At 43.0% G+C, this 18659-nt stretch overlaps 1 protein-coding gene across 1 annotated transcript in view; it reads left to right on the top strand.

The window, feature by feature from the left end:
* The window catches only part of IMPG1 (interphotoreceptor matrix proteoglycan 1), a 131892-nt gene that overhangs the window by 77226 nt on the left and 36007 nt on the right, over positions 1-18659 (top strand). Inside the window, 2 exon segments of the mRNA XM_027972730.3 lie at positions 6889-7433; positions 10394-10613. Coding sequence (XP_027828531.2) covers positions 6889-7433; positions 10394-10613 — 765 coding nt within the window.

The raw sequence follows: 18659 nt of genomic DNA, 5'->3' as shown, positions 1-18659 counted from the left end.
TGTCATCCCCTTCTCCTCCCACCTTCAATCTCTCCCAGCATCGGGGTCTTTTCAAATGAGTCAGTTCTTCACATCAGGTGGCCAAAGGATTGGAGTTTCAGCTTCAACTTCAGTCCTTCCAATGAATATTCAGAACTGATTTCCTTTAGGATGGACTGGTTAGATCTCCTTATAGTCCAAGGGACTCTCAAGAGTCTTCTCCAACACCACAGTTCCAAAGCATCAATTCTGCGGTGCTCAGCCTTCCTCACAGTCCAACTATCACATCCATACATGACTACTGGAAAAACCATAGCTTTGAGTAGATGGACCTTTGTTGGCAAAGTTATGTCTCTGCTTTTTAATATGCTGTCTAAGTTGGTCATAGCTTTTCTTCCAAAGAGTAAGCGTCTTTTAATTTCATGGCTGCAGTCACCATCTGCAGTGATTTTGGAGCCCAAGAAAATAAAGTCTGTAGCAGTTTTCATTGTTTCCCCATCTATTTGCCATGAAGTGATGGGACTGGATGCCATGATCTTAGTTTTCTGAATGTTGAGTTTTAAGCCAACTTTTTCACTCTCCTCTTACACTTTCATCAAGAGGTTCTTTAGTTTTTTTTTTTTTCACTTTCTGCCATAAGGGTGGTGTCATCTGCATATCTGAGGTTATTGATATTTCTTCCAGCAATCTTGATTCCAGCTTATGCTTCAATCAGTCCAGCGTTTCTCATGATGTACTCTGGATATAAGTTAAATAAGCAGGGTGACAGTATACAGCCTTGATGTATTCCTTTTCCTATTTAGAACCAGTCTGTTGTTCTGTGTCCAGTTCTAACTGTTGCTTCCTGACCTGCATACAGATTTCTCAGGAGGCAGGTCAGGTGGCCTTGTGTTCCCACCTCTTTCAGAATTTTCCACAGTTTGTGGTGATAATTTGGCATAGCCAATAAAGCAGAAATAGATGTTTTTCTGAGACTGTCTTGTTTTTTCAATAACCCAATGGATGTTGGCAATTTGATCTCTGATTCCTCTGCCTTTTCTAAAACCAGCTTGAACATCTGGAAGTTCACGGTTCACATGTTGTTGAAACCTGGCTTGGAGAATTCTGAGCATTACTTTACTAGTGTGTGAGATGAGTTCAATTGTGCAGTAGTTTGAGCATTGTTTGGCATTGCCTTTCTTTGGGATTGGAATGAAAACTGACCTTTTCCAGTCCTGTGGCCACTGCTGAGTTTTCCAAATTTGCTGGCATATTGGGTGCAGCACTTTCACAGCATCATCTTTTAGGATTTGAAATAGCTCAACTGAAATTCTATCACCTCCACTAGCTTTGTTCATAGTGATGCTTCCCAAGGACCCCTTGACTTCATGCTCTAGGATGTCTATCTCTAGGTGAGTGAGCACACCATTGTGATTATCTGGGTTGTTAAGATCTTTTTGTACAGTTCTTCTGTATATTCTTGCCACCTCTTTTTAATATCTTCTGCTTCTGTTAGGTCCATACCATTTCTGTCCTTTATTGTGCTCATCTTTGCATGAAATGTTCCCTTGGTATCTCTAATTTTCTTGAAGAGATCTCTAGTCTTTCCCATTCTGTTGTTTTCCTCTATTTCTTTGCACTGATCACCGAGGAAGGCTTTCTTATCTCTCCTTTCTATTCCTTGGAACTCTGCATTCAAATGCAGAGTTTTCTCCTTTGCTTTTCACTTCTCTTCTTTTCACAGCTATTTGTAAGGCCTCCTCAGACAGCCATTTTGCTTTTTTGCATTTCTTTTTCTTGGGGATAGTCTTGATCCCTGTCTCCTATACAATCTCACAAACCTCCGTCCATGGTTCATCAGACACTCTGTCTATCAGATCTAATCCCTCGAATCTCTTTGTCGCTTCCACTATATAATCGTAAGGGATTTGATTTAGGTCATACCTGAATGATCTAGTGGTTTTGCCTACTTTCTTCAATTTAAGTCTGAATTTGGCAATAAGGAGTTCATGATCCGAGTCAGCTCCCGGTGTTGTTTTTGCTGACTGTATAGAGCTTCTCCATCTTTGGCTGCAAAGAATATAATCAATCTGATTTCAGTATTGACCATCTGGTGATGTCCATGTGTAGCGTCTTCTCTTGTGTTGCTAGAAGAGGGTTTTTGCTATGACCAGTGCATTCTCTTTGCAAAACTCTGTTAGCCTTTGCCCTGCTTCATTCCGTATTCCAAGGCCAAATTTGCCTGTTACTCCAGATGTTTCTTGACTTCCTACTTTTGCATTCCAGTCCCCTATAATGAAAAGGACATCTTTTTTGGGTGTTAGTTCTAGCAGGTCTTGTAGGTCTTCATAGAACTGTTCAACTTCAGCTTCTTCAGCATTACTGATTGGGGCATAGACGTGGATTACTGTGATATTGAATGGTTTGCCTTGGAAATGAACAGAAATCATTCTGTCATTTTTTTGAGATTGTATCCAAGTACCGCATTTCAGACTCTTTCATTGACTATGACGGCTACTCCATTTCTTCTAAGGGATTCCTGCCTGCAGTAGTACATATCATGGTCATCTGAGTTAAATTCTCCAATTCCAGTCCATTTTAGTTCGCTGATTCCTATAGTGTCAATGTTCATTCTTGCCGTCTCCTGTTTGACCACTTCCAATTTGCCTTGATTCATGGACCTGACATTCCAGGTTCCTATGCAATATTGCTCTTAATAGCATTGGACTTTGATTCTATCACCAGTTACATCCACAACTGGGTGTTGTTTTTGCTTTGGCTCTATCTCTTCATTCTTTCTGGAGTTATTTTTCCACTGATCTCCAGTAGCATATCAGGCACCTACCAACCTGGGGAATTCATCTTTCAGTGTCCTATCTTTTTGCCTTTTCATACTGCTCATAGGGTTCTCAAGGCAAGAATACTGAAGTGGTTTGCCATTCCTTTCTCCAGTGGACCACATTTTGTCAGACCTCTCCACCATGACCCGTCCGTCTTGGGTGGCCTCACACAGCATTGTTCATAAATTCATTGAGTTAGACAAGGCTGTGGTCCATGTGCTCAGATTGGTTAGTTTTCTGTGACTGTGGTTTTCAGTCTGTCTGCCCTCGGATGGAGAAAGATAAGAGGCTTATGGAAGCTTCCTGATGGGAGAGACTGACTGAAGGGGAAACTAGATCTTATTCTGATGGGTGGGGTTCAGTTCAATTCAGTCGCTCAGTCATGTCCGACTCTTTGAGACCCCATGAATCGCAGCACGCCAGGCCTCCTTGTCCATCACCAACTCCCGGAGTTCACTCAGAGTCGCGTCCATCCAGTCAGTGATGCCAGCCAGCCATCTCATCCTCTGTCATCCCCTTCTCCTCCTGCCCCCAGTCCCTCCCAGCATCAGAGTCTTTTCCAATGAGTCAACTCTTCACATGAGGTGGCCAAAGTATTGGAGTTTCAGCTTTAGCATCATTCCTTCCAAAAGAAATCCCAGGGCTGATCTCCTTTAGGATGGACTGGTAGGAGCTCCTTGCAGTCCAAGGGACTCTCAAGAGTCTTCTCCAACACCACAGTTCAAAAGCATCAATTCTTCGGTGCTCAGCCTTCTTCACAGTCCAACATTCACTATCCATACATGACCACAGGGAAAACCATAGCCTTGACTAGACGGACCTTAGTCAGCAAAGTAATGTCTCTGCTTTTGAATATGCTATCTAGGTTGGTCATAACTTTTCTTCCAAGGAGTAAGCATCTTTTAATTTCATGGCTGCAGTCACCATCTGCAGTGATTTTGGTGCCCCCCAAAATAAAGTCTGACACTGTTTCCACTGTTTCCCCATCTATTTCCCATGAAATAGCACTCTCCTGGGGAGTGCTCAGTAAATCTTTAATCTAATTTTCTGTTGATGGGTGGAGCTGTGTTCCCTCCCTGCTATTTACCTGGTGCCAGACTATGGTGGAGGTAATAAAGATAATGGGGACCTCCTTCAACAGATCCCACGCATGTACTGCTACACTCAGTGCCCCAAAGCCTGCAGGTGGTCACCACCAACTCATGCCTCTGCTGGAGACTCCTGGAAATTCATGGGCAAGTCTGGGTCAGTCTCTTGTGGGGTCACTGCTCCTTTCTCCTGGGTGCTGTTGCACACAAAATTCTGTTTGTGTCCTCAAAGAGTCTATTTCCCAGTCCTGTGTACGTTCCAGCAGCTCCATGGTGCGGTTAATGGCGACCTCCTCCAAGAGGGCTTATGCCATACCCAAGTCTACTGCACCCAGAGCCCCTGCCCCTGTGGCAGTCCACTGCTGACCTCAAACACAGTTCTGGCTCAGTCTCTGTCAGTCTCTGACTATAGCCTTACTGGTTTCAATATCAAGCTGAGAGAATATAAGTGAAGTGAAGTCGCTCAGTCGTGTCCGACTCTTTGCAACCCCATAGACTGCAGCCTGCCAGGCTCCTCTGTCCATGGGATTTTCCAGGCAATAGTACTGGAGTAGATGCCGTTTCCTTCTCCAGGGGATCTTCCCAACCCAGGGCTCAAACCTGGATCTGCCACAGTGTAGACAGAGGCTTTACCGTCTGAGCCACAAGGGAAGTCCAATATAACGAGTCTTTTAAAATCACACTTAGATAGGGATACTAAATTCAGCAAAGAAAAATACAAGATAACCAACTTAGTTTAAATTTGAGATAAAGAAATGATGATTTAGTATAAGTATATTCCAGTGGGAACCCTGTCTTTCACCTAACAATGTTCATTTAAATAGCCAACTATTCTATCAGTGAAATGAACTTGGTTGGGTTTATTGTGAATGTGAATGATTGATGTGAAGAGGCTACAAAGGGAAAAAGAAATTCATTTTTGTTGGCTGATAACGTAATGCTGCAGATTGTTTTAATCTGACTGAAGTCTGCATACTGGAAAAGGTGTGAGTAGTGAGACATTGACCCAGAGAAGAATGAAGACACATGTCATTGGTCTTCTTCCCTGGCCCTGGTCATCTGGAAGGGTGCTGAGATCGCATCCTAGGAGAATGAATTCAAATGTGTTTCTCCATAACACCAAGAGGTCGAATCAAACCACTGATAGTACTCAAAGTGTTCGATTCACTCATCCCAGGTCCTCCCACGGGTGTTCTAGACAGCTCGGGCTGCTACCATATAGCAAAACGTCATAGACTGGGTGGCTTAAGCTACAGAAGTTTATTCCTCACAGTTCTGTAGGCTAAAATGTCCAAAATCAAGCTGCTGACTCATCTGGTTCCTGGAGAGGGTCTTTTTTCCAGTCAACACACAGATGCCTTCTTGCTGCATCTGCACATGGCAGAGACGGATCATCTCTCCTGTCTCTTCTTATTTATAAGGGCACTAATCCCATTCATGAGGGCTCCATCCTCATGACTTAATTACCTCCGAAAGACTGTTCCTCCAGATACTGTCACACTGGAGGTGAGGACTGTGACACATAAATTTTGGAAGGAGGCAAACATTCAGTCCATAGCAATGGAGAGGTGAATAAAACTACAAGTGTATGTCCAGACATATCTTAGATGTTGGGAAACTTCATTCTAATAGTAGACAAACCTAGGCATCCTCCAAGGGGGAAAGAAAGGGGGAACTTCTTTGAAATCTGCTTGCAATTCACCATAGACAGTTTTTATTTTAAGAAACTAATAAAAGTAATATGATTCCACCTTTCAGAGCTGTTTATCACTTGGAATTTCAGTTTGGGTGATTGTACTCTAGTAAATTAGCTGACTGAGAGTCCAAAGATTATATCTGCCTCCAGACAGTCCATTCATCATGCTTAGCGTTTGAATTTGAGCACAGCTTTCCCACATATTTGCCAAAATGCCACCAAAGTAATCACAGAAAGCTCCCTGTTTTGATCTACCTAATGCCTTAAATATTGTCAGTGGCTGTGGAATTTAGGTTTATTGGAATATTTTAATAACCCACCAATCTCTTTATCTGAAAGCTTCATATAACCACTCTTTTAGTTCATAAATACTTATTGATTTTAATTTTGCACCAAAAAGGGAGTGGACTTCAGTAGTTCAATATGTACTTACTCAAGAAAGTAATACAAAGTCGTAGTATTATCAAGATATAATCATGTAGGAATGAAAATACCTTTAAATAGTATCAAATATTTACTTGCATGGCCAATGCAAAATTATTTGTGTGTAACCTACAGCTTCACACTTTCAATATTATTTTGCAAACAGGCAAATTGTTCATTTCGATTATCCAATTTTGGAAAAGCATGATTTAAATTTTGATTAGTAAAACTACCAAAATGTGATAATTGTGATCCCCAAAAAATCCAGTTGCATAAAATTCAGACTGCATGATTGGAAACTGAACGAAATTTTCAGGCCAAAAGTGCCCAACTAATTGGCTGAGAGTTCCAGATGGGTATGTGGGATCCAAGTCTATCCCAAAGCCATCTGTGGTTTGTACCACCTGCTGACCTAGTCATTTTTTACCACCTGGTCCCTATGTGTGCTGTGTCTCACTGGGCAGTAATTCTGAAAATTCTAGGCAATTGGTGCTCTTTTAGACTCACATATCCACAAGTATTGGACCTGAATAAAATGGTTATAGACACCTAGCCTCTGTCTCCCTAAGTGTGGATATAGGGCTGCCTGCCCTTTCTGTACCAATTTGTTTTTTGAAATATGATACTAAACATGGTAATTACTTCACTGTATATGTAAGTCAAACCATTATGCTATACATCTTAAATTTATACAGTGAGGTATATCAATTATATCTCAATAAAACTTGGAAAAAATCTAGAAATTAAAAAATAAGTAAAACCAAATATGATATTAAAATAATTAATTCAAATGTATCTTTTCCAAAATTAATTTTAACTTTGGATTTTCTTTTTTGCTTTCTATTTTTTGTGGGGCTGCTTGGACATAATGAATTGGTCTCAGGAGCTTCGTCCACGGATGGTTCTTGGGCTCCACCTGCTATGACCTCTACCTCCCTATCAGAAACTCTACCTTTTTTCACTGCATCAAGCGTCTTTTCTCAGACTGATCAAAGTGCCACAGACATAGTGTCCATTGACCAGACAGTACTAATCCCACGGCTTACTGTCCCCACTGATGATTATTCTGCCATCAGCCCATTGGTTCCAGAAATTTCACACTTGCCCACATCTTCAGAAGACCGGCTGAGTACCAGCAGCCAAGATGCAATGGAAGACTTAGATGGAATGGATCTCACTAACACTCCTACCTCTTCTGAGGTCCCAGGATTCAGCGGGCATGCTTCCAGCCCGGATTATGTCCTGGAGAACATCACTCCTGACCCAGGTCTGCACTACATCACCACCAGCACTATGACCGTTGCTGCCAGGGGCCGGGAGTTGGTGGTGTTCTTCAGTTTGCGTGTAGCCAACATGCCCTTCTCCACTGACCTGTTTAACAAGAGTTCGCTTGAATATCAAGCTCTGGAGCAGCGATTCACAGAACTGGTAAGTGGACACCGCTTACAACTCTGTGTCTCCTTTCCTTTTTGTTGTTACTTTATAATGTAATCACTGCTGTCTTGAGCAATGCAATTTGGAAGGGACAAGCTTCTGAGATATGTGTTGCTGATAGCATTCAACTGGAGTGTTGAGATGGATTTGGATCCAACAGACAAGAACTCTATGGTAGACATATGAGGCAGCCACTCAGCTATCTGGGAACAAACTTATTCCTAAGACCTTTTCATTATAGTTCCTCTAGATTTTGTTTTCCTGGGAATAATACATAACCACTCAAGAACTGAACTTGGAGTTTATAAATAATATAAGCAGACTTTTCCTAAGTTCATTCTGTTTTCCAGCCATCTGACAAAAAGTTTCAAGGCTAGAAAAGTCCAGGAGAGATGAGGTCAAGTGTTCAGGTATAAGAAATCTTTTTTTTTTTTTAAGTTCCCTTTATGTTCTTGCAAAACAAACCAACAAAAAAATAAAATGACAAAATGGCTCAGCATCCCAACAACTAACAAAGAAAGTGAGATCATCAAAAAGCATATAACTCTGATTATGAAACGCCCCCCAAAATCGCATATTTATTTTGTTTCTTCACATACTTTTGTAGAAATACATACACAATGAAAACTGCTAACCTATGAACTTCTCACAGCCATGGATAATTAAATTCAAGTACACAATGCCCATCACAAAGGTTACAGAATTTCTGAAAATAAGAAAAAAATATTTGTAAGCTCCATGTAAGTTAAATCACTATGCAAATTAAAACCACATTAAAACCGATTCTTCAAGTGAACTTTAAATAAGACTTTGTGCGGTACCCACTTCCCAAGTGAGGTAAACTGATGTTGGGACAATCTCAAGGAACAGAGGCCCAGGGTACCAAGTCCAGGTGTATTAACTAGGATGCCTCTAGGCTGTCATAATGAAGAGACCAAGAATATAGCAACTTAAATAGAATATGAGTTTATTTTCTTTCACTTGGTGGGTGGGACAACTCTGCTCTACAGAGTCATCCACGGACTCACATTCCCTCCATTTATAACTCTGCCAACCCCAAGGGTGTTTCCTTACTCTCACATCCAAAGCTGGGTCACTGGTACATCTCTCTTATTTATTTATTTTAATGGGAGGATATTTATTTTACTATATTGTGATGGTTTTTCCCATATATCAACATGAATCAGCCATAGGTACGCATGTGTCCCCCCATCCTGGGCCCTCCTCCCACACCCCTCCCCACCCCACCCCTCCAGGCTTTTCCAGAGCACCAGCTTTGGGTGCCCGGCTTCATGCACTGACCTGGCACTGGTCATCTGCTTCACATATGGCAATGTACATGTTTCGATGCGATTCTCTCAAATCACCCTACATTGTCCTTCTCCCACTGAGTCTGAAAGTCTGTTCTTCATGTTGGTGTCTCCTTTGCTGTGCTGCATGTAGAATCATTCGTAACTGATACATCTCTGTTTCTACTTGTGAGAAGGGGAAAGTGAGGAACCCCGGGGCAAGCAATATCCTAAGCAAGTGATGCCAAAGTTGCCCACACCTCTTTAATTCATATCCAATTGGTGGGAATTGGTCATGTGGCCACACCTTGCTGCAAAGGAGGGTGGGAAATGTGGGCTCTAGCAAGGCAGCCTCTTAGCCATGAAGAAGAGAAGAATGGATTTGGGGAAAGGGAGCAGCTAGTTGTCTGCACATTAAGTGAGGACAGGGAATTCCCATTAGAGGCCAAAGCAATGTTAAGACACAAAGAATGAGTCTAGTCAAAGTACATGGGAGAAAATAGGAGTAATTCCACACTCTGCATAAAATTTCATTATATTTTCATAATAACCTTGAGGGGGCGGTTAACTGGAGGTGGTACCAACATGTAGGTTTGAGTCAGAGTCTGGTGGGGTGGAGATGGGGACAAAGGAAAAGCAGGTCTGGGCCAAGCCTGGGAGATTAGAGTTTGTATCTGTGTCCTCTCTGGGTCTGTGGGTATCAGTTCATGAAGGAGAGGTCCCATTTTCAGAGCCAGGAACAAAGCAGACATCACTGAGTTTCAGACATTCCTGAAAAGTGATCTCCAGGATGGCTGTGGGGAATTCCCTGGCCGTTCAGTGGTTAAGGCTCTGTGCTTCCAGTGTTCAGATCCCTAGTCAGCAAACTAAGTTCCCATGTGTCATGGGGTGTGGCAAAAAAAAAAAAAAGGCTGGTTGTGGGTCTCAGGAGGCAGGTGTGGGAATGTGAAGCACAGCTCCCTGAAGCATCATTTTAAGATACTTAAATTCTAGCCTGAAAAAGGTCCTTAGGGAGCCATTTTTCTTCTCCCTCACAATTCAAATAAGAGCACTGGGGTACAACTTAGTAGGGTATGTGGACTGAGGAAGTCACACGTCTGGTGAGCAGCAATCTGAGGACTGACACCTAGTCTCCTGAGGACCGAGTTCTTCAGTTCCCACTGCAGGGAGTTGGTGGTGGCATGAAACACCCTGAACAGACCAATGAGCCCAGGTTTATGCTGGTGTTTATCTCAGTAGGTCATTTCATAGTGGTCGCTTCCAAACAGATGCTCCATTTACCGCGCATAGGTCAATCTGCTACTGTTCCATTTGGAACATGTTTTTATTTACTTGGATTTTTTTTTTTAATAACTGAACCTGGCATCCCTGCTTGGCTGACCGTGTTGACCAGGATTTCTTTTTCAATCCTCTGTTCTCACAATTCATCATGAAGAAAATCACTGCCCATCCATCTTAATACACAGAAAAGTGGAAATATGGGACATAATCACTGCAAACAGACCACTAAGTAGCGGTGTTCTGGTCTCACATTAAATCCAAACACAAACATAAAAAAGGAACTGAAATTTATGCCTCAGATAATGAAATGTGAGTATAAATGGAATTAGCAGCAGCTGAGCACTTGCAACACCATTAAGAGTAAACTGTCTTTTGTTTTCGCAGCTGGTCCCATATCTGCGATCCAATCTTACGGGTTTTAAGCAACTTGAGATACTTAACTTCAGAAATGGGAGCGTGATTGTGAATAGCAAAGTGAGGTTTGCTAAATCAGTGCCATATAACCTCACCAAGGCGGTGCGAGGTGTCTTGGAGGATTTTCGTTCCACAGCAGCCCAACGACTTGATCTGGAAATAGATAGCTACTCTCTCGACGTTGAAGCAGGTAAAAGAATCCAACCCAGAAAATCGTGGGAGTGTTTTTGGTTTTGCTTGTTTGTTTAAGCATGGAGCTCAAGTTTGAGGCCACAAAAAATCAACTTATAATGGCATTTAGCAAAATAATCTTTCGGAAGCTATGAATCAATATAGTAGAAAGGTAGGGCCCTAAGACATGCACGTTAAGGTTTTCCTTCATTAAAAAACAAAGAGCAAGCATACCTCTTGCTTCACAATCTGGGCACTTTAGTTTCCTCACAGAACAAAACTTTTGCTATGCCTAAGAGATTTTTCTTTTTTTAATGTAAGCCACACCTAAGCTAATTTACATCCTTCCAGAAGTCAAAAGCACTTTATCAGTCAACAGCAACCACCTAAGAAACCTTCCAGTCCTGTTTAACTACGGTCATCACCTCTTCATAGCATAATTCAGGATGAAACTGAGACAATGTCCCAAGCAAAGAAAACTAATTAGACCAAAACTCCAACTTCGAAAAAACCCACTTCACCATCACCCAATAGGAGAATCCTGTCCCTTTCTATATGTATACCCTAGATCAGCTTCCAGGTGTGCAGGTTACAACAAAGTAGAGTTAGATGTGAAGAAAAAAAAAAAAAAAATTAAAGATACAGGGACTTAGCCTGAAGCTACATAATAGAAAGCAAACATTTGTTCGATAATAAAGCATAGTGTATTGTATCAGTGTAAGAAGCTATGCCCAAAGTGGGAACTGTTTCCACCATTAGCTTCAAAATTCTGTTTTCTAACCAACTGAAGGAAATTTTTTTAATTCCCCGGAGTGCAAGCGGGCAAGGCTCCAAATCTACTGGCAAAGCGACCTTCGAGTCAGGTTCAAAACAAAGCTCCCTAATTGGCCATGAATTAGTGAAGTGGATCTCTAACATCCTCCCTGGATTTCCCCAGACTGAAAGCAGAGAGATAGGCCTTGGGCAAAATGCAAACAAAAAGCCTCTGTTGGGAGATACTTATCTTTGACCGAGCAGAACTTTGAGCAACTTTAAGAAAATTGGCTCCTACCTTAATAAATAGGATTATTTAAAAGACAGAAAGCCCTGAAGGTGCTGAGCCCCGAAGCACTTACCTTTGAACACAAGCAGCTAAGCAAACCCTCTGGACTCCCTAGGAAATCAAAGACCTCCTAAACGCTAGTAAGATACCTCCTCTTCCCTTGAAAACTTCCAGGGGGTCCCTGCCAGTTGAAATCAGAAGACCAATTTTTTCCAGTCAATTGAAAACAGAAACATATATAGGGAGAAGTTAGCATAAGAGAGGCAAGGGCCCAGTCCTCTCCCTTTCTTCCCTGCGGAGCTGACAGACAGCAGAGAGACCCTTCCAACAACAGGAGATCAAGCGAGGAGCCCAGTTGAGGCAGGGGAACCGGGCGCCTCCTAGAAACAGGGCAGGAGGCTGGTAATGCATTTGCCAGTGATGCACAGGAGACCCTGGTGATACTGGAAGGAAGCACTGCAGAAAGCCATGCCTTTGTAAGACCATGGTCCCGAATCTGCATGCTGAAGACGCTGGAAGCGCAGTCTTTGTGCATGTATGCGGAATGTGAAGCAGAAAAGAATAATGTTACTGTAAAGGGGGCCAGCAGTCACAGGCCTCTCAAAACTGGGTCCCAACCCAGAGTTGGGGGAGGGATCTGGTGAGGAGTTTTATAGCAATCATCCAACGGCAGGGTTGCTGATAAGGACTGGGTTCTACCAGGCCAGCATTCCTTTATTCCGGCTTCAAGAGGTCCCCTGATAAGCTTCTGGGCGTCTTTCATCTGTCCTCAGGTGCTCTCTCGATGAGCTTATGGAGGTTATCATACTCTGATCTTCTCTGGAAGGAAGAATGCTGACATCTTCCATTTGTTTGGGGTTTTAGTTTCTAAAAGAGCTCAAAAACACTGTTCTGTGTATCCCTTGAGGCGGAACCAGGACCTTGCCCCAAAGCTGCACTGTTGCTTCCTGACTGCTCCTCCCTTGTCTCAGCACCCTCTGCCTCCCCTGATTAGGACTATTTAAACCTGCCCTTTGAAACTCAGGGAAGGTCATGCTGGCTGGAGTCTGTTCCTTACAAACGAGAAACAAGGGACACAGAAATGCTTCCATACCCAGGAGCTCCACAGTGTCCTGCTTGGTTTCACTAACAGCAACACTCCGTCTCCACAACAGGAACAATGGAGATAGTGACAGTTGTGAGGACCAATCAAAATTATATTTACAATACTTAGTGTCACATTTGACACACTGTATTTGACTAACAAATGTTAGTGGTTAATGTGATAGCCCCGTCATTAGTAAATGGGCTCATACTTTGTGATATGAACAGGGTACCAGTGGGAACAATGACAAGCACCATGACAAGGTATTTGCGTGGAGGGTCAACTGAAATTATTTCACCAATTTCTCATGACCAGTTCCGCTGTGCAGCCTTTCCTCTAAGAAGCCAAGAGCAAGAGAAACGAGACAGTGCTAACATGGACTTCAGTCCCTGCACACTTGCTAAGTCACTTTAGTCATGTCCGATTCTTTTGCAGCCCTATGGTTGCATGGAATTCTCCAGGCGAGAATACTGGAGTAGGTTGCCATGCCCTTCTCCAGGGGATCTTCCTGACCCAGGCACCGAACCCGCATCTCTTATGTCTTCTTACTGGCAGGCAGGTTCTTTACTGCTAGTGCCACCTGGTCCTTCCTGAAGCCAAATTTACACTGATTACTTTAATGATAGAACAGTAGGGGAAGCTAGAGAGCATTGGGCAGCCTGGGACATTACCTTACTCTTTGTCTGGCTAGATAGTTGGAAAATTCAGAAGCTCTGAATTTTTGATACATTGGAGACTCATAGAATAATCGAATGAATGGACAGATGGATAGATGGACAAGGTCTGCCAAGAATGACTATTGTGAGCCAGCCAGGACATAAGTACTCCCTAAACCAGTGAGCTGGAAGACAGCAGATTTAGAAAGCCAAAAATTATTTTATAAAAGTTTAAAATAAATAACAAAGAACTTTATGAACTACATAAATCAAAGTGGATAAATCCGGTATTCAGAAGGGATCCTATTTATACTGAGAAGCCACTGTGCCATCTACCCCCAGAAATGCTCCTTCCACTCGACAGGGAGCTGGACAAGGTGGGAGAAGGTGGGGCTTCCTCCCACCTCGCTGGTTTAGTCATTTCACAGAAAGCAAAGTGAAGAGTCACCCAAGTGACCAGCAACTGGCTGAGACTGATTAAACCGTGACCATCTTCTACACACGTGTAATCCAAAACAATCACCGTCCACTTACCATAGTTATGAACTGTTAATATGTGAAAGTGCCTGCCCAAAGGAGCATGCCCAGTGGCCAAGGATGGTCACCTTACCACAATGCTGGGGTCAAAGCCATTCCTGTTTCCTTCAAAGACTTTCTAATGAGCACTTTCCGATATGCTTTATTTTATGGTTCATTCACTCAGTCTTGTCTGACTCTTTGTGACCCCATGAACTGCAGCAGGCCAGGCCTCCCTGTCCTTCACCATCTCCCAGAGTCTGTTCAAACTCGTGTCTTTTGAGTCGATGATGCCATCCAACCATCTCATCCTCTGTCGTCCAGATCTCCTCCCTCCTTCAATCTTTTCCAGCATCAGGGTCTTTTCAAATGAGTCAGTCTTTCCAATCACGTGGCCAAAGAATTGTAGTTTCAGCTTTAGCATCAGTCCTTCCAATGAATATTCAGGACTGATCTCCTTTAGGATGGACTGGTTGGATCTCCTTGCAGTCCAAGGGACTCTCAAGAGTCTTCTCCAACACCACAAGACAGACAGGTCATGATGGAGAGGTCTGACAGAATGTGGTCCACTGGAGAAGGGAATGGCAAACCACTTCAGTATTCTTGCCTTGAGAACCCTATGAACAGTATGAAAAATGCTTCCACAGAGTTCATTAATTCCATACTTCTATGAATTTATTCATTTTATAAAACTTCTTGAACTTGAAATGTAAAATGTTGTTCTTAAAACAAAAAGAACACCCGTATACTCATCATACAGTAAAGTGTTTATAGCGTTAGTTCTCCTGTACAATTTTAGTTTGGAGAAATACTCACAAAATTAGTATTTTGATTATAGAAGAAATGGGCTTTCCCTTATTAGGGGAAAATATGCACATGGTTTTCAATAGTTTTCTTCCTTTTTTTTTTAATCTAGAAGATGACAGGTATTTTGCTCCCAGTTTTTCAGCGTGACTAGCTAATCCAGACTTTCTGCTTGTGGTGGTGTATTTGAGTGTAAGCTGTCATGGCGACTGACAGGCAAGCTGATTAAAATGTCTTCCTCGTAGAGTAAACCAGTGCAACCACCTGATTGTGCTGCCTCTCAGCTCCCTGGACCCCTAGTGAAGATAATTACTTCAGCTTCCTAGACAACAAAGATTCAGATTCTAATTTATACAGCCTCTGGCTCTGTAGCTGGTATGGTCTCTTCCGGTGTCTAAGGCTTGGCTGATTCTCAGCAGTGCCCATTCCCCAGCACATAGTAAGGGAGATCACAGATCAGGACACTGCTAATCAAAAATTCAACATTCAAAAAACTAATATCATGGCATCCAGTCCCATCACTGCATGGCAAATAGGTGGGGAAACGTGGAAACAGTGGCTGACTTTATTTTTTGGGCTCCAAAATCACTGCAGATGGTGATTGCAGCCATGAAATTAAAACATGCTTACTCCTTGGAAGGAAAGTTATGATCAGCCTAGACAGCATATTAAAAAGCAGAGACATTACTTTGCCAACAAAGGTCCGTCTAGTCAAAGCTATGATTTTTCCAGTAGTCATGTATGGATGTCAGAGTTGGACCATAAAGAAAGCTGAGTGTCAAAGAATTGATGCTTATGAACTGTGGTGTTGGAGAAGATGCTTGAGAGTCCCTTGGACTGCAAGGAAATCCAACCAGTCCATCCTAAAGGAAATCATTCCTGAATATTCATTGGAAGAACTGATGTTGAAGCTGAAACTCCAATCTTTTGGCCACCTGATTGGAAGAACTGACTCCTTAGAAAAGACCCTAATGCTGGGAAAGATTGAAGGCAGGAGAAGGGGACGACAGAGGGTGAGATGGTTGGATGGCATCACCGACTCAATGGACATGAGTTTGACTAAGGTCCGGAAGTTGCTGATGGACAGGGAAGCCTGGCATGCTGCAGTCCATGGGCTTGCAGAGTCAGACATGACGGATCTACTGAACTGAACTGACTGAATCTGCCCTTTGGAGCTCAGGCAAAGTCATGGAGACTAGACTCTGTTTCAATAGAAAAGAGACAGGGAACAGAGAGGCTTCCATGTCCAGGAACCCCACAGTGTCCAGCTCAGTTTCAGGGTGGGGCTAGTCTAGAAAGGGCAAGAGGAAAATAAAGAGATTCCTAGGAGTGGTAGAGTACTTCTCCCACTGTGAAAGGAGCTTTGGATACAAAGCAAAGATGCTCAGCATAGAAGGAAGGGAAGGCAAGAATGAGGCAGTGTTATCCCAGACACAAGGTTTCCCTCTTGGTGGGTGTCTAGCTAAATAACACAACCAAGCGGACAAAGCAATGGCACCCCACTCCAGTACTCTTGCCTAGAAAATCTCAAGGACAGAGGAGCCTGGTGGGCTGCAGTCCATGGGGTCGCAAAGAGTTGGGCACAACTGAGCGACTTGATTTTCACTTTTCACTTTCATGAATTGGAAAAGGAAATGGCAACCCACTCCAGTATTGTTGGCCTGGAGAATCCCAGGGATGGGGAGCCTGATGGGCTGCCGTCTACGGGGTCGCACAGAGTTGGACACGACTGCAGCGACTGAGCAGCAGCAGCAGCCGCCAAAGAACAGGAGAAGTAAGGACGCATTACCTGCAGCAGGAGGGAGAACCCCAAGGATCCTTCCCAAAGCAGTGTCTCCCCAACCGCAAAACGGGGAAAGTTTTAAGCCAAAGGTACATGCATATTCATGTGGGGCTTGAGAAGAGGAGAATTAAGGACAAAATTAGGACAAAGGTTAACAGAGTCAGAACTTTAGTTGATGGAAGTCAGCAGGGTCAGAAAAGGTCAACATCATCTTCCCTCAGGTTCCAGGTGACCTGGAGGCTGAACCTTCAGGCTAATCTTTCCCACTGAAACAGAACTGGGAGTCCTTACAACTGATATGTTATCTTTGCTATAGGTTTGTAACTTTAAAACTGATACGTTATCTTTGTTATTTCTCCTGCTGTTTGTTTCTGCATTCTTTTGTTCCCTTAAGATTAATTACTGAAAACTGTTCAAGGGCAAACACTGTAGCCAGGCTTAGATCACAAAATAGCTTAGGCCAAAGTGGCTTCTCTTATGTCAATAAAGCCATGCCTGGTTCTATCTCCCGGGAACCCCAATCTATCTGCTTACAGCAGCTCAGTTAAAGTCAGGTTGTTAACAGCCCCTGTTCAGTCTATTTCATCTTCTCTGGGGCCCATTTTTCTGTTCTTTCTCCCCCCGCTCCCCTCATGATTTATGGATTTTTAAACTTTAAAAAAATTGTAAAAATCTTCAAATTAAATGCTTAAAGCATTCCCAAGATTATAAAGTAAAAACACATAGAGTTTATCATTCATAAAACGCTGAAAATTTAGAAAATACTTGTTAAAAATCTATAAAGTTACAAAGGACACACAAAGTAACTCATTTTTAAAAGATGAAGGGCAAAATTAATAAAATGCCTTAAAGATACAAAAAAATATTTCAAAAGACATTTTTGGGGAAGCCAATTTTATGGAAATGGATATTAGGTGAATTGACCTCTAACCTATGAAGTAGGCGTCTGGAGGCCTGGGTGGGGACAATACTGAAAGGGTGCATTTGGGTGAGTGAAGAGTAGATGAAGTTACTTTAAGCTGACAGTTCATAGGTCGTTAGAATCCTCTGCAAAAGCAATCTAGTGGAGGAGCAGGAGCAGAGGCCACATTTCTGTGAGATTGCAACGATATGGAAAATGAGGAAGTCAACATGCCCTGTCCACCTCCCATCTTACAAACTGGAGCAAGGCTCTAACCCTTCCACAGATACTGGAAGGTAAGGGGTGCTATCTTCCTTGATGATTACAGGTCAAAGGGATGGCTCCCAGGTCCTGCAGAAAGTAAGGAGTCCAAATTCTGGCAGGAAGCTTTAAAGAGATTTCCATCTCAAACAGATAGAGGAAGACATTACAAGTTTTCTAAAGTCTTACTCTTGATGCCAAAACTTTGGCCTCTGTGCACTGGTGCCAAATCAAATCTGAGAGACAAGAGTTTCATGTGAAGCAGAAAAGGATTGCTTTATTGCTTTGCCAGGCAAAGGGGGACACAGTGGATTCATGCCCCTCAAGACTGTGTGTACCAACCTGGTGGGATTTGGTAAGGAGTTTTATAGCAGTGGTTCAAGTGTGAGGTTGCTGATAAGACTAGGCTCTGTGCAGGGCAGGCACTCCTTTCATCTGGTCTCAGGAGGTCTCTTGAAGAGCTGGTCTCAGGTGGCCTTCCCTGAAATGAAGAAGCTAATATCTTCTATTTATTTGGGGTTTTAGTTCTATTCTTGTTGTTCAGTCACCCAGACATGACCAACTTTGCGACCCCATGGACTGCAGCACGCCAGGCTTCCCTGTCCATCACCAACTCCCAAAGCTTGCTCAAACTCACGTCCATTGAGTTCTATAAAGACCTCAAAAGATAGTGTTCTGTATATCCCTTGAGCGGAACCAGGACCCTGCCTGAAGGCTACGCTATTGATTCTCAGCTGCTCCTCCCAAGACTGTATCCCTTCCCTTCCGTGATTAGCAACTGTTCGAATCTGCCCTTGGGAACTCAGGGAAGGTCATGGAGGCTGGAGTCTGTTCCATACAAGAAATGGGGGACACAGAAAAGTTTCTGTGGCCAGGAGCCCCACAGGGTCCTTCTCGGTTTCACAGTAAGGAAAGAGAGGTCAAGGAAAGAAGCCTGGGTAAAGATGAGTTGAGCTTAACAGTCCCAGACGGCTTAACAGTCAGAGGATGTAGCATTTCTTTTCTTTGCCCCAATTGT

Source organism: Ovis aries, chromosome 8 (assembly GCF_016772045.2).
Source record: "Ovis aries strain OAR_USU_Benz2616 breed Rambouillet chromosome 8, ARS-UI_Ramb_v3.0, whole genome shotgun sequence".
Classification (NCBI taxonomy): Eukaryota; Metazoa; Chordata; class Mammalia; order Artiodactyla; family Bovidae; genus Ovis; species Ovis aries.
Note: the sequence above shows the minus strand (reverse complement) of the source record. Positions and strands in the feature narration are given on the sequence as shown.